This window comes from Paramormyrops kingsleyae, chromosome 2, assembly GCF_048594095.1.
Source record: "Paramormyrops kingsleyae isolate MSU_618 chromosome 2, PKINGS_0.4, whole genome shotgun sequence".
NCBI lineage: Eukaryota > Metazoa > Chordata > Actinopteri > Osteoglossiformes > Mormyridae > Paramormyrops > Paramormyrops kingsleyae.
Genome location: NC_132798.1, coordinates 13107501 through 13133892, shown reverse-complemented (window position 1 = coordinate 13133892; position 26392 = coordinate 13107501). Strand labels below are relative to the sequence as shown.

General features: G+C 41.1%; 1 protein-coding gene across 4 annotated transcripts; it reads left to right on the top strand.

Moving 5' to 3' along the window:
• The first annotated feature begins 49 nt into the window (after positions 1-49).
• On the top strand, positions 50-21830 carry stx2b (syntaxin 2b). 4 transcript variants are annotated; one of them, XM_023827024.2, is made up of 11 exons: positions 2959-3359; positions 5271-5345; positions 5440-5539; positions 8651-8725; positions 11594-11661; positions 12148-12256; positions 17878-17951; positions 18106-18243; positions 18883-18993; positions 19320-19433; positions 20077-21830. In XM_023827024.2, the coding sequence occupies exons 1-10, from the start codon at positions 3330-3332 to the stop codon at positions 19410-19412; spliced, it is 873 nt and encodes a 290-aa protein (XP_023682792.1). In that variant the 5' UTR covers positions 2959-3329; the 3' UTR covers positions 19413-19433; positions 20077-21830. The 4 variants fall into 4 exon arrangements, with proteins under 4 accessions (XP_023682793.1, XP_023682792.1, XP_023682791.1 ...); XM_023827025.2 differs by lacking the exon at positions 2959-3359 and adding an exon at positions 50-175 and having other exon boundaries at positions 19320-21830; XM_023827023.2 differs by having other exon boundaries at positions 19320-21830.
• Positions 21831-26392: the final 4562 nt, after the last annotated feature.

Genomic DNA, 26392 nt, shown 5'->3' with positions numbered 1-26392 from the left:
GGTGTTTGAAACTGTCTACGTTTGCTATTGGACGTCGGCTGGGGCTGGCGTCAGCAAAAGGCGGAAGCGGGACCTTAAAATTCAGCCCAGAGACTCCGGATTGGACACCATTCACGTGGTCATCGCCGTACTCACAATCAACAAGAACAAAATGTATTTTATATGCTTTTCAGTTGTAAGTATTAACACGTATTTTTCTTTTTGGCACGTGTGTGTGTGTGTGATGATACTAATACTTGGGAGATTGTTCTAAAGTTTTCACTTATCGTTTTCTTTTGTTAGTGTGACAGTATCTCATGGCTTGCCATAAACTAAATATGGTCCTTTTGTTGCACATTTTACACAAATGATTGGGTACTGAACTCAAATAAATATCACAACACAAAGAAAATATTTGAGAGAGAGGGATGCAGAATTTTCTAATAACAAGAATTCTCAATGAACCATTAACCACTCATTTAGTATCAAATGCTGGCCAAAATTTAAATGAAATTATGCAAATTAACTGAGGTGTCCAAAATGGCTGAAATTAGCCAACAACTAGATCTAGTGAATTATTGTGTGAATCAGAAGAAGAATGCGATAATGCAGCATCTTTTGGGTTATGACCTTACCAGTTGAGAAACACATTTGAAAAGCTGTGTCAGAAGAGATTTGATTAAGCTTGTTTAGTCTATCAGGCAGTGTCTGCACAAAATGCTGTAATATCTGGCAGATCTGTTAACTTCCCCCTGAAAGGTTTTGGAAGGAGATAGAAAGAATACCATCCATCTTTCCATTCATCCATCTATACCACAATCATTTATCCAGTAAAGGGTTTTTTGAAGGCTATTGGAGGCCGCTGTGCAGTGTTGATGACTCTCTTTAGTGATTTCTTGTCTGCAGCAGAGCAACTGGTAAAGTACACAGGGATGCAGAGTGTGATGATGCTTTCAATGATGTTGCAATTAAAGATCACCAATAACTGTCTGTTCACACTCGCCTAGTAAGTATAGCCATTTTCAGGGGATTTAGAAATGGGGGGGGGCAGGGGGGAAGTGCCCCCCCCCCCCAGTACTGGCAGATCCCCCCCCTCCCCATCTTACTGTATTGGGGTCCAGAATTGCTGCATGTCTGTTTTAGCAGGGGGAACCAAACATCCTGGAATTCAGGAAATAATGTTTCCCCCTGAAATTTGGGGAAAGAAGTATGTGAGATGGCTGACAATCATTCAGACCCGTTGCCACAGGTGTATAAAATCAAGCACCTAGTTATGCAGCCAGGTTTAGAAACATTTGTGAAAGAATGGGTCATTCTGAAGAGCTCAGTAATTTCAAGCGTGGTACTGTCATAGAATGCCACTTGGCAATAAGTCATTTTCTGAAATTTCTTCCCTGCTAGATATTCCATGGTCACCTATAAGTGGTATCATTGCAAAATGCAGGTGTTTAGGAACAGCAGAAACTCAGCCATGAAGTGGCAGACCATGTAATGTAATAGAACACATAGCACATAAAAATCACCAACTCTATGTTGACTCAATAACTGCAGAGTTCCAAACTTCCTCTGGCATGAACCCCAGCACAAAAACTGTGCGCCGGGAGCTTCATGGAATGGGCTTCCATGGCCGAGCAGCTGCATACAAGCCTCACATCACCAAGCGCGATGCAAAGTGTCAGATGGAGTGGTGTAAAGCACACTGCTACTGGAATCATGTTCTGTGGAGGGACAAATCACACTTCTCTGTCTGGCAGTCTTATGGATGAGTCTGGGTTTGGTGGATGCCAGTAAAACATTACCTGCCTGACTGCTTTGTGCCAGCTGTAAAGTTTGATGGAGGAGGGATAATGGTATGGGGTTGTTTTTCAGTGGTTAGGCTTGGCCCCTTAGTTCCAGTGAAGGGAAATCTTAATGTTTCAGCATACCAAGACATTTTGAAAAAGTCAATGCTTCCATCTTTGTGGAAACAATTTGGGGAAGGCCTTTTTCTGCTCCAGCATGCCTGTGCCCCAGTGCACAAAGCAAGGTCCATAAAGACATGGTTGTATGATTTTTGGTGTGGAACAACTTGACTGGCCAACACAAAGCCCTGATCCCAACCCCACCGAATACCTTAGGAATGAGCTAGAACAGAGATTAAGAGCCAGACCTACACATCCTACATCAGTGCCTGACCTCGAAAATGCTCTTCTGGGTGAATGGGCAAAAATTCACACAAAAAACTCCACAAAATCTTGTGGAAAGCCTTCCCAGAAGAGTGGAGGCTGGTACAGCTGCAAAGGGGGGCCAACTCCAAATGGTTGCCTATGGATTTAGAATGGGATGCGATAAACGTTCATGTGTAATACTCAGGTGTTCCAATACTTATGTCCATATAGTGCATGTGAGATGGCTGAAAGTCATTCAGATACATAATTACAACTGTATAAACTAGTGTTATCAGTATTTAAGTCCAGAGTTGCTGTGTGACTATTTTAGCAGGGAGAACCATATATTCTAGACTTCAGGTAATAATGTCCCCCCTTCATATTCATCTTCACAGTTATATGTCTTTTCATATAATCAGATTTGGTGTCCTGTAAATTCTTTATGTGTGTTAGCGTAGGAAACTACGCATGTTTTAATAGAACTGAATGATGTCTGAATGGGCACAAAGACAACGTTGTCAACAGTAGTTGATAAATGTAAGGAGTAAGTTGCCTGCAATTAAGCTATAATTAGAATTATTTTCTCAACCAACATCTATTACCATCGATTTACATTATTTTACTTTAAATCCGATGTTTTGCATAAATGGAATGACTAATACAAGACAGGGGATTTTGGATTCTGGATTCTCAAGGGTTAATTAATCTAAATGGCTTGTAAATCGCACTAAATAATTGGCCGAAGGCACCTTCGTTACGGAACATCAACCTCTTTATGCGGATAAGGAACACGCCACGTGAAACGTAACGCACGCGCACTCTTCCGCGTTTGTCCTCTGGCTAACGGGCGTCAATGAATACAAGCGTTTTGTGGTTTCGTTGGGTGCCATATCCCGCTGTGGCCACTCGGCGGCGCTACAGAGGGAGACCCTTTGTTGAAGTTTGTTTCTGGGAGTCGTTTCCTAGTTATCGAGTCAGGGGGGAACAGAGACATAGCTTTTGTAAAGTCCTTCGCTTTCGGCTGCTGGCGACTTGTAGCGCTGGACTGATCGGGGCGAGTCGTATTTTATCTTCCCGAGTTTCCATTATTAATGTATAAAGGGCAATAAGCGCCTTGTAAGTGTCGTAGCCTAGTTTGCCGGATAGTGACTGCTGGCTGATGTTGTTTTTTCGGACCGGGTGTAGCTCCTGAAAAGCGGTGTGATGAAAGACCGGTTTGCAGACCTGACAGCCGTGAGTATGCTCCAGCCTGCGGGTCACTTGTTGCGGTACGCGGCGATGCTCCTTGCGAGCCGAAGGCGGGTGTCCCGGCGGCAGCCTTGGGGGGAGGCCGGTCGGCTGGCGCTGCGCCGTTCTCGCCTGCTGATCATCCCTTCAAGTCATGTTATTCCTCTTTGCATCTGTGTCCTCTCCTCGTTATTATATAAAATTATTCTGATGCGTTCTCTTGATATGTATATATGGCCACCAGCTTTTAAAAACCACAGAACAATTTGTTTTTGTAATTTTACTTTACTTATAAAAATAAGTATTATGTTAAAATAATGCAGCCAGTAGTGCGTGCTTGACATTTAGGTAGCATATATCTGAGAAAGTACGACAAAGCGTAACGAACTGGTAGCGAGGGCCAGATCTCGCTGAGGATGGTCGTATTCTAAAATCTGCATGTCATATTAATAATCATATTCATGAAAATTCACGTCTGGAAATTACATTTTGGTTGAATTTAGAGATTTGTTTTACAAATAGTTTCATTGGGTCATTTTCCTCACACGATATTAATGTTGTCACTATGGATTAACAATAGCCTATTCGAGTGATCTACCGATTAATCTGAAAATTAATCGAGCAATCGTTTATAATATAATATAATATATAATATAATATATACATTATAATTGGCATAAGGAAGGAACCAACCAGACATTGCCGTGTGCGCACTCACTCACAGATACGGAAAATTTAGACACTCCGTTTCAATTGAGTTTAATGTTTTTGGATAGTATAAGGAAATCAGGGCATCCGCCGAAAATACACACACACTTAGGGTTAAAATGCAAAGGAAGTAGTGCGGTTTGCGTGTCTGAGCTATTGCTGATATAAAGCATTTGTATTTAGAAAAAATTATGAATTGATGTTTTAGGGGAACGTACTGCTATGGTGGTGTTTAGAGCTTTTGAACCAAGCTTGTATCGTTTAAGTAGGCTGATTTTGTGAATGTTTCTATGTCATCACAAATCTTCGGAAATAAAAAAAAAACTATTTTCTGCAACTGTATCACATCCCAGTTCAGTTCGGTTTATCGATTTATCAGTCTTTCATTCCTGCAATTACGGCGGAGACTGCAGGAAAGCATTAATTCGCATATGTGCTTCTGTATACTGCTGCATTTGCACCTACGATGCTGCATTTTGTTTGTGGCCTTAAGCCTGCACGATTTGTGCCGACATGTCTGGTGAGGGGCCGTTTGACAGATCTGTGATATGCGGTGGGGGGGGGGGGGGTGTTCTTAGGTGAAGGCTGAAATGTGTGGAAATGGTAAATAACTTATGAAAGGCGGAGTCTGCCTTCAATCGCAAATGAGATATCGTAATGAAATTGTTGTGCAAGATCCTTTGATTGTGCGTTTACTAAATTTTAATATAATATATGTGTCTATTCACGGAGCCGTTGATCCTCAAACGTAGTTATGGCCTTTTTGGATACTTCTGTTCAGTGATTGAAATGTAATTGTAAATAGGTCCATTGTTTTCCCCTTTCCTGACAGATGAATTACCGCCTGTGAGAGATACTCATGGTCTGTTTGGCATGTGACTTCTTAGAAATTTTTTTATGTTTTAAACACAAATTACAGCTGAGGATCTGAACATATTTTTTTAGGCTGTGGTTTGTGCCGTTATAATTGATACCACAATATATTGTTTTGTTTCGGTTTTCATATAGTTTTTTTACACTAACAGACCATTTTAACCTACGTTTAATCACCCATCAAACCTTTCCTCCTTTCACTCAAGCATTAATATGATTGAAGAGATGTCCAGTTTTTACATGGCAAATGTTTTTATTACTTTTTTTGTGAAGAGCAAAGGAGGTCAGGTTAGAGGCGGACAATATTAATTGAAAGCTTTACCTGTGTTCTTACAGAGAACTACATATGTGGAAGAAAATGTCGCTGTACCAATTGACAATGATGCATTTATGGAAGAATTCTTCCAGCAGGTAAGGTTGTATCTGTCCTCCTGTCAGCATGGGTTTGGCGCAGGTACTGTGGCCAGGTATTTGGTCGTGGCCGGTGACGGTGTGTGTGCGGCAGGTGGAGGTGGTGCGTGGGCTTATCGACAAGGTCTCATCTCAAGTGGAGGAGGTGAAGAAGAAACACAGCATAATCCTGTCTGCACCAAATCCCGATGAAAGTGAGTCCCGGGAACGCCGTCCTTCCCCCACTGCACCTATGCCTGTGATCAGAAGGTCATTGCTTCAAATCCTGTGGTCAGCAGAATGTTCACACTGTTGGCCTCTTGAGCAAAGCCCTTATCTCCAGTTTCTCCAGGGACTGTCTGACCCTGCTTTCTTAATTCTACAGCGATTTGGATAAAACCGTCCTGCTAAATCCATAAATAAGTCAATTTACTCAAAGGGCCTTTATACATGTGCACACATGTTTGCATTTCTGTCTTAGGGATTTCCAATTGAGTTTTAGCCCTGGCAAAGCGCATAGACAGCTGAGAATTGACTGCAAGCACTCAAGTTATGGAACTATTGGTTTCTGTATGATAGTGGTTGAAGTTTAGTTTCGTGGGTCACCCCCTAGACACCTGCATTTTGGGTCTTAATGTCTTTGTGTGGGACATTTTTTAGACCCAAATTTGCACAAATACATATGTGAATTTGCACATGCTGATTTGCTTATTGCTGATCATCCCAGCTAGTATTGCTATTTGGTGACCAGGAAATGCAGTGGTCTTAATACATTTGTAACTGGTGTGTTTGCTGGTTCCAGTGCCAGCAAGTACATCTGTGTTTTGAATGAGTTAGCAAATACTTAAGCAAATACTATGTTGCTTGCTGAAATTACATATTGTTTTGCCAATATTTGTCAAACACCACATTATTAATGGAACTTGTTCACATAAACAATCCTGGGCCCTAGCCAGTCACATCAGACCTTTAAGGTCAGTATTTTCTGTGTTGTGTCAGTAGCCTCGATTAGGACCATGGCAACATCCTGTAGCCTTGCCGTGATTTTGTGAGACAATCTCCAAGAGCTTATTACAGGATGACTCTGGACTGCATCCATGTCCTATAATCCATCTATTGATTTTGGGAAGTCAGTGTGGATCAGTCACCTGTACAGTTATTTGGTCTGAAATATACATGCTAGGTTTATATCTGTTTTCAGGTGTTATTTTAGATGATACAAATGGCTTTATGACTTAATGTGGGACATGTTTTGAATTCTTCATGCACAAATATTCTGACTGTGTTTTCTTCCTGACGGGATTCCCGGCCTTCCATGCTGCTTAAATATAGGCAGCGGCCTTTGGGGGCATGGCTGGAGGGGGGCAGATAGCCCCGGCTTCCTGTTTGGCATTGTCCTGCATCAGGAAGCGTCACAGCTGTCACGGCGCAAATAAATGTTGGAATAAGGAAGCGTGTGCAGACACTCCTCCCCTCAGCAGACACCTTTGGGGCAGACTTGGGGGACGATGAGATTTTCAGTAGCTCCTTGAATGTGGTTTGGGCAAAGTTTCTTTTTGATATTTTATTCTGATGCCGTAATTTTCAGCAGTGAAGGTCACGCTGGGCAGCATGATTCAGAAAGTTCGGGGGACATTTGGAAGAGTGCCGGTGGCATTACGGGTCCCTTCTGTCTTCCTTTGTTGTGTTTTATTGACCTTTTGGGTCCGGTAAGCTCTGTGCCACTTATGTGACCGGTATTTGGGGAGTTGAGGGAACTATGAGTGCGTCTGACTTAGCGTCCGCACACATGTACAGAAGTGAGCATCTGAGACCATGTGGTGATTCACATGTGTGCACCGCATGACAGAGTGGGTATAGTACCATCTGTGGGAATTCGAGCGAGTATGAAGACGTGGCACACGTGGTCACTTGTGGCACACGTTGATCTGTGGCTGCACATGGCCCGCTTGCTTGGAGAGTTTGGTGCTGATGTACAGATGAGCCAAGAGCACCTCATGCATCGGTATTGAGGGCAGTGATTTTAGGTGAGGGATCTGTGTCCAAAGGGTCATGTGTTCGAATCCCATTACTGACAGGACAGGGTTGAACAAGGCCTTCAGTTGCACCAGGGGCACAGGATGCTAGCTGACTCTACTCTGTGACCCCAAGCTATCCTGACTTGTACATCATTAAGTATAAAACAATGTAAGTGCCTACAACGGACCCACACCCAGGAAACAGAGGTGCGACCCTGTCGCAGTTTGTCTTAGTTCTGTACATTGTCATTTCCTGTACAAAGAAATACGAAGTCCCACTTGCCTACAGAATAATTCAAGAGTAAAAATATTGCTACTAATAGTACCGGAGAATTTACAATAGCTGTTTAGCTAATGCGCTTACCTCTTACCTAGAACTGGATATTTTACTGGATCAGTTCGGGTTACGTACCCTATGCAACCATTGTAAAACTAAGTACTTCTTAAAGTCCCAAGTTACTGGTATAGCTAGACCTTGCTAATGGAAAAAAACAGCTAATGGTCACTTCCTTGGTGAAGCATCATATACAGTACTGTGCAAAAGTCTTAGGCAGTCCAAAGAAATGTTTAAAGCTGTTTATCTGGGTAGCAAGTGCACTTTGGCTTAGAAAAAAAACACAATTTAACATTAGAACATATGCAAATTAAGAGTAACACAATAAGAACTAGTAGTAATTTCTTCTGTTTTCTAAAAAGTTACTGATATCTAGTTGGATGGCTAGATGAACACCGCTTCAGTTCCCAAACCTCTCCTCAGGGGCACCTCAGCCGTTCCATGATTTTGTTAAATTTCACCAACAGCTCAATTAAATAATTAAATAAATTGGTTTGAAAAGTCAGTGACAGATTGACTAGCTGTATGAGGTGTGCTAGTGGCCAAGTCAAAAAATACATGGCTGCACTGGACGGTCACTGCAAATACTGGGGTGATTTTAGCAGAGGTTCTGAAATGGCTAAGCTGACACACTTTGACAGGAATAATATCATAGTTTTACACCAACACAAGGATAATTTAAACATCATTTTCTTTGCCTGCCTAAGACTTTTGCACAGTACTGTGCATGCATAAAGTCTTCAGCTTGTAGGCATTTCACAACAGAACATCCATGTTTCTTAACATATTGTCATTTGCATTAAGAAGTCATAGCCTGTGGCCCTTCTTAATACTTTGACCGTGCCGTAGGCTGCAGTGCTACGGGTGAATGTGTCGCCATGGGAGACTGCACAAATTCTCCAACCACATTCTCCGCACCTTGAGCTTGGCCTAATTGTGCTCTCTGTCCTTCCCTGTTTCTTTATTTCTCCTAGAAACGAAAGAGGAACTTGAGAAGCTCATCAGTGAAATCAAGAAGAACGCCAAATCCATATGGGCCAAGCTGACGTGTGAGTGCTTCTGCGAAAGGCATTCATTTGATTTGCAAATGAGCCCAATGGGAATGCAAAGCAAGCTTCTCTGATTGGATGGAGACTGGACAACCTGAGCACCTGAACTTAATGCTCTTAACTGATAGCACTATTATGGTCTGCTGTAATAATAAGAAAGCAAGTTTAGAGGCCTAACTGGAGAATTTCCACAAGTAAAAGATTCAGTGAATCAATGAATTCCTGGTGCGCTTTGTTCTTTTATTTACAAAGAAATGTAATATAAGAATAGAGATGGAGCCATTCTGGCCCTCTGTGGTTTTGACAATTGGTGATTCTGTTTCTTATCCAGGTGTTGTTTGAGCCCTGATAATAATGCCGTTCTGCATATTCATGAGAAATAATACATGCCATTTTGCCCTACATGAAGCTTCTGTAAATTTTCACTTAATCCAAAATGCCATCTTGTCTCTGTCAGTGAAATCTTAGGCCTTGGACAAAGCATGTCAGGCTTTATAGGGCTTGAGATTTCTGGTTTGTTAGCCAAACTGTCAACATGGAGATTCAGCTGTGCCAGCTGGACTATTTTATTATGTTCTGATTTTTAGCCAAATGTTTATTATTTGGTGTTATGAAGTGGCTGTTTGTTTGTGGACACACGGTCCATTTTGAGAGGGATGCTCCTGTTATTGTGTTCCTTAGGCTGTGTCCACACTGCTGTTTTTGTTTAAAAACATTTTTAAACTAAACTGATCTCCATCCACACAGACATTTTCACATTGTTTTCAAAAGTATTTCCATCCACACTGAAATGAGCTAAAAATGCATATGATGTTGGTATTAGAGTACATTGGGCATGCGCCCGTTGACAAAGTGATCAATAAAGTAGTTTGTTTTTGCACAGATATGCAGCAGTTGCACTGTGTAACACGATATTTAGCTGCAAACAGGTCATCAGCAGGGAAAGCCCCACTGAAAGCAACTCCTCCATATTTGCCATGTTGGAATACTACTTTACTTCTGTGTAGGGTGGCCAGGTGACCAATCAGACAATGAGAAGATGTAACTAGCGGGATCCATTCTGGGAAGGGCCACATGATGAATAGGGACCAATTAGGGTGCTTTGAGTATTTGTGTTTTCACAAGTCTCCATTTTCACTGAACCAAAGAGCAGCAAAAGAAAAAAAAGAGAGTTTTCAGAAAATAGGTCTTTCAGAAGGATATGGCTCTGAAAGCTTTTTCAGAAGTCTCAGTTTTTGGGGGCTGAAAACTGTGGGTTAAAAGGGGTTGTGTGGATGAAAGGCGAAAATGGAGATTAAAATGTCTGCATTTTTAAAAGAAAACATTGCAGTGTGGATGTAGCCTTGGGCTGGGCAATTAATCGCGAATGAATCATAACCAACATTCAGAACCTCTAATCGACATCTTGCCCAGGTCGGTTACTTCGTTGTTCTTTTTTATTCTGTCAATACATAAAAAATCTGTTTGTATTTTCCCCAGTGTGTGTACTGTCCCCTTAAAAACATACTACGGCGTGTGTTGTCACATGACTCCGCCCCGTCCAGTCTGCAAAATGGAAGCAACATAGAAGAGAACTCAAATACTGAGCCGACTGAACAACTGAAGCAGCTTGTACCAAAGAAAAATGCCTTGTCCATTATTTGGATGCATTGTGGTTTTAGTGAAGACAACACCACACAAAAAGAGGTCAAATGTAAACACTGCAAAAAAAAGAGTTTCAGCTATGAAAGGTAATACTACCAATCAGATTCAAAACTAGCAATATTTAAAATACAGTGGAAACCGCTTATAGTGATCATGGTTATAGTGATCAACCGCTTATATGGATCAAAAAGCTTGGGACAGAATCATTCCTATACAAATACTGTTCAAATAATTCGCTTATAGTAATCAAGTAGCCTGCTTACAGTGTACATTTTGAGTCTTTTTATACATGACAACATATGGAAAAAATTTAAACTACGATAATTCTTTTTTTACTTGGCTCCTTGGCCTTGTGGTAACCCTTCTGGCTAGCTGCCTGAAGCTAATGCTGCATGCACAGAAAACGACGGGAAAAGACAGTCATTTTCTCTCTTACAAATATAGCTACTCCTCACTAAACGACCGAGTTCCATTCCTACAACTAGGTTATGAAGTGGATTGGTTAATAATCGAGGAGCCGCACCTTACTCATATTTCAAGCATACTGTAGACTACTAGTAGTGGGTCATCCATCTTTAGATATTGTTTTAATTGCCTCAGGTACTTTAAAATCATAAAGATATACAGTCTTTCATTAGAAGAAATATACCAGCTTTAGTAGCAGAGCGTATTTACAGTACAAACCTTGTGAATGAAATTTGAGGGCAAAAAAACAAAATAACTTCATTAATTGTAATCGAGGTACTGTAAAATGTTCAATTATTCCTGATATCGATTAGTGGTTATTCCAGTCGCTTGCTCTCATTCCTGAGATTATAGCTGGTGGTTTTATATTTTTGGATGCTCATATTTGGTTTCTAAAACGGCGACTGTATTTTTTGCGATTTTCTTGTCATCTTGTTGATGGTCCCATTCATACTCAGTCACCTATTACCCCAAAAAAGAATTATCACTATTTTTAGTATCTAAGCACAAATAAACATGCTGCTCACTGCCCCTGCCCCAGGTCTTGTGGTTCTGTTCGCTGATGCGTTGCCACATGTTTTTAGGGATGATCGGGATGAAGATGGCCACACCCATTCAATTCGCTACCGGCTGCGTGCATACTGGTCTCATTCTCCGTCTGTAAATTGGCCAGTGGCTTACTGGAGACATGGCCGGTTTGACTGGAAGGTGATCAGCCCTCCCCCAAACTAATCACTGGCCTCTTCTATTCTCCATTAGCCATGCAGCAGAGCCTCCCCGAGGACGAGAATGCAAACCGGGCCTCGTACCGCATTCAGAAGAGTCAGGTCAGGAAATATGCAAATGCCAACCCATGCCTGTGCCTGTGATGCTGACTCCCCAGGCCTATCCCCTGTGTCCTCATGTGTGTCCCTCCCTTTCCCATAATGCACTCTGGCCATGCCGACTGTCAGTGCCGCCATGTGTACTGTTAGGGTCCTGTAGGCAGGTGTCATGCCTCGAAGCTGCAGTTGCGGTTTGCTCCAGACCCCGTCGAATTTGTCCTTGCATGGCAGCGTAGTGAGTTGCCAGCAGTAACATCAAAGTCGTGCATGATATTCAGGGAGGGCATTGGTGGAATAGTAAGAAGTGGAGGTTTTCTTCTCCTCTCCCACAGTGATCTTCAGTATTTTTTCTTTTTCATTGTTTCTTCACTGTGTTCTGTCTAAATTTTGGCATCTTGTGTTTCCCTAAAAATGTCTACAGTTAAGTGCACACACACTCACTCGCTCACACACTCACTCTGTCCGTGTTTGGCTTTCCACCCTGTCCAGCACACGGTGTTGTCCCAGAAATTTGCAGAGGTCATGACGGAGTACAACGACGCTCAGTTGTCTTTCCGACAGCGGAGCAAGTCACGGATCCAGAGGCAGCTGGAGATAAGTGAGTGCATAAACATTGTTGTTTTTCCCCCTCCCTTGAAAAGACTTGTTTATTGGACTCATAAATCGGATTTGGCACTTAACAGATTTGCGAGAAAGGCAGAATAATAGTACAAATCCACCCAGATGGATTCCCTGAGGTATGGAGTGAGTCATGTGTAAAAATGCTGGACAGGCCCAGTTGGCTATTGCTAAAAGGACTGATGGGGTTTAACTAACAGGGGAGTGATTTCAGGGTAACGTTTACTAGGAGTATACTGGTAACACAGTTAAGTTTAAGGTCTGCTCTTTAAACTGTTACTTGTCATCCGGTAATATACTAATGAACGGAAAGATCCATTCACAGACAAATTTAGAAATGTATTACGATTATATCTTGCCTCTGGTATTTTCAAAACAGCTTGCAAATCACTTGCAAATATAAAAGAATGGGTTATAAGCAGGGAGGAACAGTGGTGAGGTGGTTAACATTGTTGCCCCACATCTCTGGGGCTGGGGCTCAAGTCTCTGCCATGGCTCCCTGTGTGTGTAGTTTGCATGTACCCCCCCATATTGTCATTGGGTTTCCTCCAGGTCCTCTGGGTCCCCTCCAAGCCCAAAAACATGCTGAGGTTAATTGGAGTTACTGAATTGCCCATAGGTGTGTGTGTGTGTGTGTGTGTGTGTGTGTGTGTTAGAGAGTGAGTGAGTGAGTGAGTATCCTTCACTGAGTTGGTGCCCTATTCTAGGTTATTCCTTGCACCCATAGCCCCTGGGATAGGCTCCAGACTCCTGAATAGGATAAGCAGTTACAGAAAATGGATGGGTAAGCAGCAGACCTTATTTTAGAGTGTTAACAGGATACGGCTAGCAAACGTTCAACAGAAATCACTCCCCTGTCAGAGTTAATTAATGAAGAATAGGGGGCAGTACCTAGGGGTAGCCTGAGGAGGTGTCTCCATACACTAGAGGCACCTGTGGCTGGAAATGTATTCTGTTATGTTTCTCTATTTCTGTGCAAAACAAATATGAAACTCAGATCTAAGGTTTTAGCAGGAAGTTTAAAGTACAAGTACAGTCTGTAAAGTGTTACGGTTGTGCTGCCCATAAACCCATTATTACAGCTAGCTGATAAAGTAACAAGGGCAGTCTTTCGCATCACTGTGAGAAAAGTGTTGATTATTATTAGCAAGACAATTATCGCAGTGCACATTTACATGACAATGAAAGGGTGAGATTGGAGTTATGGGAATGTCAAGAGCTTAGGACAGAGCCCGTGTGAAAAGATTCTGAGGGCTTAAAGAAGAACTTAATCAGGTGCCTTGATCTTAGAGGTGAGCTTGTCAGGAATTTAGACCATGCCAATATCCTTTACACAGTAGCACAATGCTGAAAGCCATCTCTTTGAAGATAGATTGACCGAGGAGTTAGTGGTGAGATGAATTAAATTTTGAAGGTAGGTTGAGCGTGATTAGCACTGACATGCAGAGACGTGCTACTCCTGCTGAAAGGAAGAACTCTTTGTTTCATATTTGGAAAGTGCAAACAGGACTTACAGTATTCATTAAATAGCAGTACCAGCAGTTATTAGAGGTTTGTTTGTTCCTGCAAAGAACAGTCCATTCAGGTGAGCATAATTCATGCAGACAGCCTTGTGTCTCATCAGATTTCTCTGACTTCATAAATTGTTTTAAAAATGAATGCATGTCCATTGTACAGTATCCGGTTTCATGGAGCTGGTCTTCGTCCGTCTGGAATGGCGTCATCGGTAAAAACTCAGTCCTGTCAGTCACAATGTAGCTCTTAATCTGGAGAGAGATGATGGCTGGTTAATGTCAAAAGCGGTCCATGTCATTTTTAAGACATCACACTTACGGATTTTTGAGACAGAAATTTTACATATATACATATAGTAATAATCAAGGGTGGACTTTCTTGAGTTGTGTGTACATACTGATCTGGGACACAGCAATCCCAAGATAATGTGCTTTGTAGTAGCCATATAATGCTAATAGTATTATTGGTTCCAGCTGAGTTTCCATGTAATATTGAAGTTGACCTATTTTATCTTTTACATAAGTCATCTTTTTCATTATATATAGTTCTCTGAAAGCTAGCGCTTGCTACACTGGATCACCAGTGGTTTTTCCTGTTCATAACAGTGGCTTGACTTAAAACTGAATTCTAAACTTTTTGTGGGCCTATACTTTGAGACCTGTTGTGGTGAACGAGCCACCACGATCCACTATAGAGAATGGCTGATCTTTCGATACAATCATCACCATTGTTTCATTAGTAGGTTTGGTGCTGCTAACTTTGAACACTGATAAAGTTTAAATATCAGGTGGCTATTTTGCTATGTTAAGCTATATATTGTGCATCTCTACATATTGTTTCATAAATACAGAATGAAATGCAAAATTATAATGATAATTCTTAAGCAATATATTTCTTTGAGAGAGAAAATCACGATATTGATTCTGAGTGATTCATATTTTACCTCAAATGGTGCAGCCTTATGATGAGGTGCACTGCATGCAATTGTGTATTTTATTAACTGAGTGAGTAACAATGGTCCTGTGTAATGTATTGGAGTAAAAAAAGTCATTGTTTGGCAAAAGTGTAAATTTAGCAAAGTAAAAGTTGCAGCAAATTAAAATACTCAAGTAAAGGGCAAATCCAGAAAAAAGTACTTAAGTACAATTACAAAGTATTTGCATTGCGGTGCTTTACACCTCTGGTTTCAAGGGTAACCTTGGATGACGTATAGAGCCTATTGTGAGGGAGCTGGCGAAATAAAAGATCAGGCCCCAGAATTGATTTAGGTCAAGACAAAATTGAGTTTGAAGAGCCATGTTACATATTGCTAATATGTTACATGTTACGTATTCACTGTTTGCCATTGTCACTATTGTAGGACTGTACAGGTTTTGCAAATGAATGGGGAAATGGAGAAAAAAAGTTTTCTCAAGCATAAAACCTTTACAACACAAAAAATGAGGCAATATTAATCCTCCATGTTGACAAACTAACTCATTTGTTTACATCCTCAGGTAAATACCTTTAGCAGTGAATCAGACTGTATGTGGTCTTTGTGAGACAGTGGAACATTAATGTTGCAGTGATTGCTTTTGGACTTGGAAGGATAGCCTCGTAAACACAAGCTGTGGCTTTCAAAGTGGATTAACAGGGAATCCAGTGATATGTCATGATGTTTTGGGACCACACCCTGAGCTTACACAGTCCTCATACTGGAAAGGGGTGCTCTGTGACACAGCTCCAATGCTCCGAGAGATACCCGCACCAGGGAACACCTGTGTTATGGTTTCCCGGGATACTGTGGTCAAGAGAGACGCCACTGCCACATTAATTTAGGTCAAGAGGATGTGGTCATGTGACTGTAGGGTTTACTCATGGCCTCACAGCAGACCTGTTCCCAGCAGGGAGAATTAAGTTTTGATCTCTGACTTCCCATACTGTGGTGGGACTAGGCAGGTGTTGATCAGATTAATAGTGTTGCATTTAGATATTTTGTTTGCAGTGCTTCTGTTGTGGTGCCCGTTAATTGCTGGTTCGCAGGCTTATATTAAAGCATGATTCCAAAGATCAAGGCTTATTTATGGGCCTGATGCTTTATTGCTCCAGACAGGAAATGTTGTTTTTCAGTGTCCAGGAAGTAGCTCTCAAAATATGGAGTTACTTCAGATCCTCCCAGTGTGGCCGTTCCCAAGCCCCTCCCACTCTCAATGAAAACAGCCATCATCCTGTAGCAGAACAGTGCCTCTTTCCTGGGGCATCTTCTGCCCCCTCCTTAATAGCGGACCACCATGCCCTCTTCAGATCTACACTTCTGCTGTTATACCTTGGGTACAGAGACTGATCCCTGGTCAGATTTTAAAGGCTATATTTCACACACTCTGCCTGCCCCGCTCATCCACTCTCGCCGGGGGGTTGACCTGAGATCAGAGGGCTCTGTGGTTTGAACACACGCCATGTTTGCTGGCTGTTTTCCCCCCCTCACTTCCAGCCTCATATTTCATCAGGCCTGGGTTGTCACATCCTCTTTGTTTCTGTGGTGGAGGGGATGCATGCCCTATGTTTTGAGGACCACATCTGGATGTACACTGGGGGGCTTTTTCCTTCCTGTGGATGAGGGCCAAGCTGCTGGAACTTGCCCACTGATTGGCTTTAGAGAATAGCTGGACCATGCCAGGCTGCGCTTTCCAAACTAGAGGAGCTGTGGGACAATATTGAGGAAGGACAGCTTCTTATAGACACTCTGTTCGTGTATCTTGCCCTTCTGGATTGTGGCAAAAATGCATAGAGGAACTTCTGTAATATTTATGGGGAAGTATAACAAACACCCTTTAAAATAAAATAAAATGAATGAACCAGCAATTAATAAGAATTAGGAATCTGGACACCTTGTCAGAGTCATAACATTGGTCTCCATCAAAATAAATATTAGTTATCTTGGTGCCAATTTACAAGGCTACCCTTATAAAGGAATTATGAATGGTTTATAAGCAGGTTATTAATTAGGTTGTAACACTTTGTAAATCATTACTAAACAATTATAAATAAGTTATACCGCAGTTTTCTTATAATGATAATCGATACTTCATTGATCCCCGTGGGGAAATTGCCTTTACACCTCCCTCAACTTGCTCATTGTGGAGTAAGTTGTCTGCGAAGGGCAGCCACCTGTAGTGGTACCCAGGGAGCTGGGGGTTAAGGGCCTTGCTCAAGGACCCGCAGACGTGCTGAGTCTGGGTTTGAACCGGTGACCTTCTGATTGCAGGCACACAGGCTTAGCCCACTGAGCCACACGCTGCTATAATTGATGTCTGCTGTTTATAAGTGGCAAAGGGTAGCCTTATTGTAAAGTGGAATATCACAAAGTTTTGCAAGTTTCATCTCCTCTTTCCAGGTCCTGTTTGGTTTGAAGGCAAACCTTAGAGGAACTCCCCTCAAAAATACCTTATTTGCATTTTAAACTTGAAGGTTTTTTTCCCCTGTTTCTTCTGCCTCTGTTTAGCAGGAACATTCTTGTACCCCTGTTTAATTTGGGCCTGTATGCAAACGTACTCAAGGGTCTCTCATACACTCAGTCAGAAGAAAGTATTGTAGTTCTGGTGGTAAGGGGATCGTGGTTTCTTATTCGGGGAGGAGGGGGAGTCCACATAGTTTGAACATAGTTTGAACATGTTGCATTCAGCGGGAATTCCCAGTACTGTTTCTCAACTGGTGGGTTGCAGGATCAGAGTGGATGGTTAAAAAAAAAAAATGCTGCTAGCATGTAATCCCCCCACTCTCCACACTGGTCTGGAAATTTGACCTCCTGCACCCCCTCAGTTAGCAAATTTTACAACCAGCAACCCCCACCTCCGCTAGTTGGGTCCAGATCAGGGTACCACTAGAGAAACACCAGGCCGATAACCAGAAATAAATAGGTCCCTCTCGGTAGATTTTGCCCACTGGGGGCTGCAGCAAATTTCAAGGGGAGTTCAAACTCTTAGTTTTTCTACCTGACTGCTTGGGCTCATTATTAAATTATATAGCTCTGTGCCTGAGAAGCACAGCTTACAGTATCCTTTCAGTTGTACCTTGTAACAGTCCATTTTTAATGTTCTTTTTATGAAGCTGGCAGAGTAACATCAAACGAAGACCTGGAAGATATGCTGGAGAGTGGAAACCCCTCTATTTTCACCTCTGATGTAAGTTTCCAAAGTCACCCTTCTAACAATCATTACATGATTATAGTCACTATAGTAGGAACTCACCCCTATGGTGCCATTACAGGCTTATAATTATTATAGCTTTCGCAGTTGGCCCTGTAATTTAATTGAACCACCCCCTCCACCTTCACAGATTATCTCAGATTCCCAGATCACCCGCCAGGCCTTGAATGAGATCGAGGCTCGTCACAAGGACATCATCCGGCTGGAGAACAGCATCAAGGAGCTACACGAGATGTTTGTGGATATGGCCATATTGGTGAAAACCCAGGTGCCTCCTGAACTCCAATTCCAGTTTGGATTGATGAATTAACAAACACTGTATTATTTGTTGTAATAATAAACGCATAGAAGACTTATCAGTTCAAATGAACATAATGTTGTACAAACATCAGACTTTTTCATGAGTTCAAAAGAGTTAGAATTCTATTCATATGTCAATTAAATTTAACTGACGCTCAGCTGGATCCAGCAATAAGTTCCAGGGTTGCTTTTCAAATCTATTGCTCAGTAGTCATAGTTACTATTTTTTGCCATGAAGTCAACTATTAGAAAATACCATTGGACAGCTGTTTCATTCACAAGCAACAGTGCCTGGAGTTAGAATTTTCTGTTTGAATGAAGCAATTATCTGCCTAATGAACTTTTAAATTATGGCCTTGACAGCAGCAAAAGCACAGCGCTGAATGATCACTCATCTATAGACTCAGCTGCAGGCTTGTAGTCCATTGAAGAATTTGCATTTATTTGACACTTCTATCCAAAGTGAGCTAGAGCAGCGAGAAGGGTTAGTTTATGTGTGTTTCCTGGGATTTGAGCATCCAGCCTTCACATTGTTAGCACAGTGCTCTACTTGTCGAGTTATGGGAGCTCAAGAGTGGATCAGTTATTAGTTGTCTCCTTTCTCAAGGGCGAGATGATAAACAACATTGAGAAGAATGTGACCAACACAACTGAGTATGTGGTCCAAGCCACAGAAAACACCAAAAAGGCAGTTCGGTACCAGTCCAAGGTCCGGCGGGTAAGACTATTCCCCAGACGCACACGGAGCACCACACCTGATTCCTGACATAGCTATTTTTTTTTGCGTGTTTGCATCAAGCTGCACGTGCCACTACGAACCAGCTGTCCTGCATGTGGTCTTGTCGCGCTGACGTCTCCGGAGAAAGGGCCCTTATTAATTCTCATCTGTCAAAAGGGAGGGGCGTATATCTCACTGTCAGTAACAGCATGTGTGTTTGACTCTTATTAAAACTCCACATTTGCACGTATGTAAAATAAACACGTAGAAGAATAGAAACTTGCTACTGACTGCTTCTGTAACTCTGTCTGTTTGTGTTTTGGCAGAAAAAACTAATAATCATCCTTGTTGTGCTGGTCCTGCTTGCTGTGGTTATATTAATCATCGGTTTATATTTTGGCCTGAAAAAGACATTCTAATAAGTCCGACCCTGACTGGAGGTAACTACCTCGCCATTGTGTGCCGTTGCTTTCGGAGTACTCCTGTTCCTCTCACTGCAAATTCCCTAAAGTGTTTCACATAATATGATTTTGTAGCTGTGAGAGGCTTTAAATGTGCACTGGTTTGGCAGGCAAGTCTCATTGATTGGAAATTCCTGCAGACTATTGGCATGGAGCCCTTCATACAGGAAGTTGTCTTACAAGCACAGACAAAACAAACAACTGTGTGAAAACAGCATGTGGAGCTAAGCTTGGCTTTAGTTTGTGTGACTCACAAGAATGCTAATCCATTTTGCTCCTTTAAACTATATGAATAATACAGTCAGCACCGTACACTTATATATGCTTATAGATTGTATTCTGTATGGTTATTACATCCCACATCCTGCTATTTGGTTTTGTTTCCCGTTTGCTTTTCTGGCAGATCTCATTTCCTTTCTGTCACTTGCTTCCCACTGATGCTAATAGTCAAGGGCTATAATTGAATGAAATGTAAACATTCTACGTCATGATGTTGACTCTGTTGGTCTTTTTACATTGTGACGTCTAAATTGTGCGATTGTACTCAAACGTTTCCGTGGAGCCAAGCTGATTTTCTTGTTTCTTGCCTGTTTTTTTCCTTCCCTGTCATTTTATTTTACAGAAAAAGATTTATCTTGCTATTCTTGCTGTAGTGATTATCATCGTTATAATCATCATCCTCACAGCGACTCTCGGAAAATAAAGGAGAACCAGAATATGAAAAAAGGGAATGTTTAATCCTCTACCCCTCCTCCAGAAGTGCAGACAAACTGAAAGTTGCCACCCACAGTCCTTGGCGGGTTTTCTTTTATGTGGCAAGCGTCTTCATTCAGATTTGAGGTAGTGAAATTGTCCTGGCCACAGAGGAATCCTGGGCTGGAAACCTCTTTCACCATTTAAATGTAGCCTGTTTCTTGTGGACATGTAAAGTTTACCAAATCAGTTTTCTCCTGAACACAGCAACTGCCAACTAATCAGAAGGGGCCTTCCGTGTCATATCAGAGTGCCTTATCTATTCCATTAATGATTTTTTTTCATATATATTTTTTGATGTAATAAATATGCAAAGTCAATATTTTTACTTTACGCCTTACCAATATAGCCTTGGGGTACCTCCCTCACCCCCTCAAAGTCACCCACAGACAGTCATTTTAATGTTAATCAAATAGTCATTGTGCAAAAGAAACAGAGACTAAATTTCATTAATGTCTCCGCCTCTGACCTTTTATGAATCTATCGCATCCTAAAGTAGCATCATAAATTTTAATATGCTGTCAATTTTTTTTTTCCACATTGTAGTTTGTTATGCTACCTTTATTGTATAATTTGTATTTATTGTGTGTTTTAACAACTGTGATGATGATCAGAATATGCCTGCTGGCTGACTGAGTAATGTGGAGTTGAGAATAATGTGCAATTAGGTTTTTTTTTTTGTTGTTCCAATGAACTCCAAGTTCCTCTGTTTCTAAGTTCTATATTACTAACATGAATATACAACTCATGTTACCTCACTGCTGTCACTTCTGAATGTATGTCATGTTTTGCTATTCTGAATATATCCGCTGCAAATGTAGGTAGGGAGCACAGTTGTTTTGTACTGTTTACACCCAGAAAGAGAATCTCTGCACTGTGTTTTGGAGTTCCAGGTGGTGCTAGAACATTTTATATCAATTGTCTTTGCTCCTTGGGAACAAATAGCACAGATGCATTCACATGTCCTTCAGTGAACAATTCTTAATAGATGCTGAGCCTATAACCATTGTACACATTGTACATCTGTTGGGATTAAGATGTAGTATGACCCCTCCCCCCCCCCCCACACCAAAACCCTGTATCGGTGTAAGTCAAAATCCATCCATCCTTCCATTTTTTTTTGTACCCGCTTGTCCTATACAGGGACGCGGGGGTCTAGAGCCCATCCTGGAAGTTATGGGCATATCACTAGCCCATCAGAGGACACACACACATACAGACAATTTGGAAACTCCAATTCTCTTTAGCGTGTTACCAAATGTTATTCCATAATTGATACTCTTAAGGAGTCATTTTGTTCTTGTGTCATTATGAGTCTACAAAACAAGTATTATACACCAGGAACAAGGGATTACTTAAATGTTTTTATTCTGTGTATTTTAGTTTTGCTTTTCCTGTTTAAAGTTGGAGACACTGAGAAAAATATTTTATTTGCATCTGTTAGCTTCAGCATTACTTCTGTAACAATGTGCCTTGTGGGAAAAGAGCCGCGTTTTCGTTCTGCAGTTTGAGCTGAACAACTCCGCGAAATATGATGTCATGCTTCAAAGCCACTGTGAATCCAGTTGTTTGTTATACTGTTCTGCTGAATTCATATTAAATATATGGAGCTTTAAATGGAAACGTGAAAATTTAAAGTCATTTTAACTTTTAGATAAATCTAAACTTTAAAACATGATCATTTTAATCACTGAGTTTGCACAGTGTAATATTAATTGCCTGAATTAAGGAATTGACCCTGTTTTACACACGTACCCACTGTTGCCATACACAGGGAACACACAGACAAACATATCCCTGGGATTAAAGAAGCATTTTTGTGCAGCAGTTTGAACGGAACAACTCATCGCGAAATATACGTCATGCTTCTAAGCGGCTGTGTTTTAGATACCACGTCCGCGGTAAAAATAGCATTTCGGTCACATGCTATTACCATAGTGTTGACCCCTGGTCCCACGTGTTGACCACCTCCGGATACTTTTTTTTTCCTTTCTGTAAATAATAACATTGACGGTTAAACTGCAGAGAAACACGTCATATCTGGGGGGGACTTTTACATCTATAAAAAAAGAAAATAATAATAATAGTTATATGGCAAATTAAAATTTGACTTAATGCGTGACATGGATTTTAGTATTCAACTTCTTTAATACTATATTCTCTGCTCATTTGCAAAATCTCGCTTGAGGTTTGAAAGTATGACTTATTTGAACTACTTCAAACTGTACTGTATAAGACGCGGGTGAGTATTTCCCGACTGATGGACAGTGTTGATATGTCCGGAATGACCATGTTGCTTTAATTTGTCTGCCCCACGGCCACCTTTTTAAATACCTAAGAAAAGAACAAAACGCAGAGGAGACGCCAAAGTCAGCAAGTGGGAACTTGCATGCCACTACCCTCCAGTACCCTCCTTCCGTGTTACTTCTACCCTGGAATTGCTAGGCGGTTTGAATACGGTGCTTTAAAACATGGTAAAAGTCTCTTGTATACACTGGCTTTGCAGTGTTCATCAAACCGCTGTAATAAAATCACTTCAATTTTCCAGTCATTTTAAAACAAATAGCTTTAATAATGATGATGGGGAAAAACAATAAATCTTTCGTTTTGCCAAATGAAAAAAAAATCATTATACTTGAACAAAGTGCAACAGTGAACAAAAAGATTAAAAACAACTCTGTAAGATACTCTATCATAGTCTGATAATGGCCTGAGTGGACGGAAATAAGTGCAAAGTGAGTCGCAATGTCCGGGGTTGAGAAAAACCCACTTGGGAAGATGTATTATACAGCATTCCGAGCCCCTCCGGCCGGACCGCACGCTCCGCTCCCAAACCTGCCAGCCAGCAAGGGGTGACCTGTGCGGTGGTTGCCGCATTATCTGATTCACTTTATTTTTGTGTTAGCCTCCTACTGGTACGTACAGTAGATGCAAGGTCGATTGGCCCAGGACAGCAGGCCTACTGTACTGTAGATATAGCTAAGAGGAGAGCCTGGTGAGTACAGAAGATAAGAGATTCATTTCAGTGCATTTCCCTGTACAGTTCAAAGTTTTTAGTTTAAATAATCCCATCCACCCAACTTTCAAACATGTATCCTAGCGAATGCCTGAATGTCTTGAAGGCAATAGCATCCCTTAAAGTATAAGGTAATGGGAAACTAGGGACATCAGGTATGAAGATCAAGTATGCTCCCCTGCTTATCGTTACCTGTCGTCTGGAAGATTTTAAAAAGTCGTCTTAAATGTAAAAATGTAGTTATAATCAGCCAGTGGCAAATAACCGCACACAATTAATCTTAAAAATTATATCTAAATAGCTAAATCTTCTAAAGCTTTAGGGTGAATCAGATTGTTAAAAACAGCGTCAATCCTTTTATTCGACGTTTAAATCTACAAGATTAGGAAGTTTCGTTTCGAGCGCGTTGTAACAAACCTCGCGATGATGCATCGCTCCCATCTAGTGGTTGATCTGTTTAATTGCAATATTACTCGGAAATAACGGGTATGGCAAAACTTTCCAGTGATTCTCATGCATTAGTCCTTTATTATATTTAATTTGCTAGTAAATTATATGTTATGATCTCTCACTATTTGATGTATTATGATTATAGAATGGTATAAAATGGCACACCTACGATGTGCTGTGTTTTTCGTATGCTGACAATATAACCTGCGGGGGGAGGATATATCCGTCCAGTGGTTAGACTGACACATACAGCTAACCATGGTCAAAGCACAGATGATCAACAAGCAGTAGACATTTTGATGGAAAATCTTTGCGGTAATATACTGGAAAAACCGGTGGAATTATGCATAACCGGAGGATCACGGTGGCGCTGTTGGTGAAGACTTAAATTTGAACTCTATTACTCTATATATTTCTCATTTTATTACGATGCATTATGGAAGAACTAAACATGTTTGATGTGTTTGCGCACAGAAAATAGGACGCGAGAGTTAATACTCGTTTTCCAGCGCCTCTGGAAGAAATTCAGGTCAGAATGTGACCCAGGGCCGACCCGCCCCGCCCTAAGGGCGACATAGGTGACAGCCTTGGGAGCCATTTCATTAGGGGGCATAAAAGACCGAGTGAAAGAATCAGAAGAAAAAGCTTTGGTTGCATTTTCAGTCATTTACACTAGTATTGATATTTTACAACTTTTTACTACTAGCTAGTTAGTAGTCAAATACCCTGAGCTTTTAAATGTTTGGTAATTCTTTCTATGAATGTGATGTGAATAAGAATCTATGAACAAATTCATAACATATTGCAATGCATTCATAAAGCCTAAATGGCTATAAATTATTTTTTTAAATCATACCACATTATACCTATATTTATTATGCATTACGAAAGCTTTATAAAGCTCTCATCTATAATGCACTATAGATCACTGGAACATCACACAGCTCCACACTCCATACATTCACAAACAACATGGTACACAAATTAAGAGAAATAATAGAATTAAAATGGCACAGATTTTCTTTTAAAAATGTTCGCTATATCCAAGGAAACCAAATTAATATATACAGCAAGAGGCCTATTTGGGTAATCACTATCACAACCAAAATGTTAATTCACTGATACAGCCATAACTTTTATTTTAGTGCATTATTAACATCCTATCCCTACAAAACAAACCTATGAAATATTATGAGGAAAAAAACTATATTTGTTACTTTTCTGTTGTGTATGACAATGCCATTCACTGTAACTGATTTAGGATGAAAGAAAACAATTATAACGTATTCCTAATACTTACAGCATAATTCTTGCTGTTGTCATTGGTCAACCACCGAGCATCCAGGGCAAATTATCCAAACTTGGTTTGTCCTGATCTTTCAGGTGTCACATGATCGGAAGCATAATTATTTAGATCATGCAGATTGTGAACAGAGACTCTACATACTATCCTCTTACACCTATTGCACTGGAACATCCATCAATCCATCTTCCGAGGGCATTTGTACCAGGCAGCACAAAGCACAACCTGGGCAGTATACCAGTCCACTACAGGGCACCATCTCACACACATCCTTACACACAGACAATTTGGAAATGCAAATTCACCTAGATGCATTTCTTTGGACTGTGGGAGGGAACCGAAGTCCCCTGAAGAAACCCAGGCGACTGAGGGGAACATGCCATCTCCACACAGAGAGCGGGGGTGGAATTCAAACACTCCACATCTGTGATGGTGCCACCCACTGAGCCTAAGCCTCTATGACTACTCGCATAAATGCCTACCCAGATAAATCAGGAATGTCCTGATTTATGTATGCCTCTAAAATAGAAGAAGTTAGCTCTCTTTCTGAGCAGGGAAAGAAGGATGCTGTTGCCATATAGGAGTCAGTGAAGCCTTGTGTTTGCCTAACATTCTATGAAAGCCCATGTTGCAAGGTCAACAAACAAAAAAGCAAACAAACAAACAAACAAACATGCAAAATTTGCCATTTGCACAAGCACAGGTACATTGGAATGGTTCTCTTTGCTGACCCCCATCTTGCTCCCCATAGCTTCGTTCACCTGCCAGAAAGAGGGTGTGTCCTCTCCATAGCAAGGACTGGACCTGTCATCTTTTCATAATGGTCACGTCTGCATTGTTCACTACATTTCTGCTGAATGCAGTCCACAGATCTCAAATACCAGCTTACTAAAATTACTATTATACACAAACCAGTTAGTTTATTTGCTTAAAGGAAGTACTGAAAGAAACGTATGTTTCTTTTCAGTCAACTTTCTCAAGCCTGAAACTTGTACCATAAACCTTAAATCTTTGTCACAAGTCTAATAATTTTGTTGTCATGTGACCTCGGCCCATTCCACAGTTTCCACAGTTGAAAGGACATTAGTCTGTTAGATCAAGAGCAATAATTATCAGTCAAAGCACGTTTTGTGTGACACATTACAGAACAAATTTTGTCTTGGATGTTCTGTCCTCTTAATCTTCACAGTAGTTTTGTTTTGATGTGTTCCGGAAAGAGTCTATTGATTTGAAGACAACAATGGGCTTTAGTGTTTATGGCAACAAAAGGAGTTCTAAGAATACCAGGCAGGGTAGAAAGTATTATATCAGTTTTCCAATACTATCAATCCTGCTGCTCCTTATAAGGTATTGACAGACGTGTGTACAGGTTAAATACACTGATTCTCTTTAAAGCAGTGTTACTTTGAGAGCGAG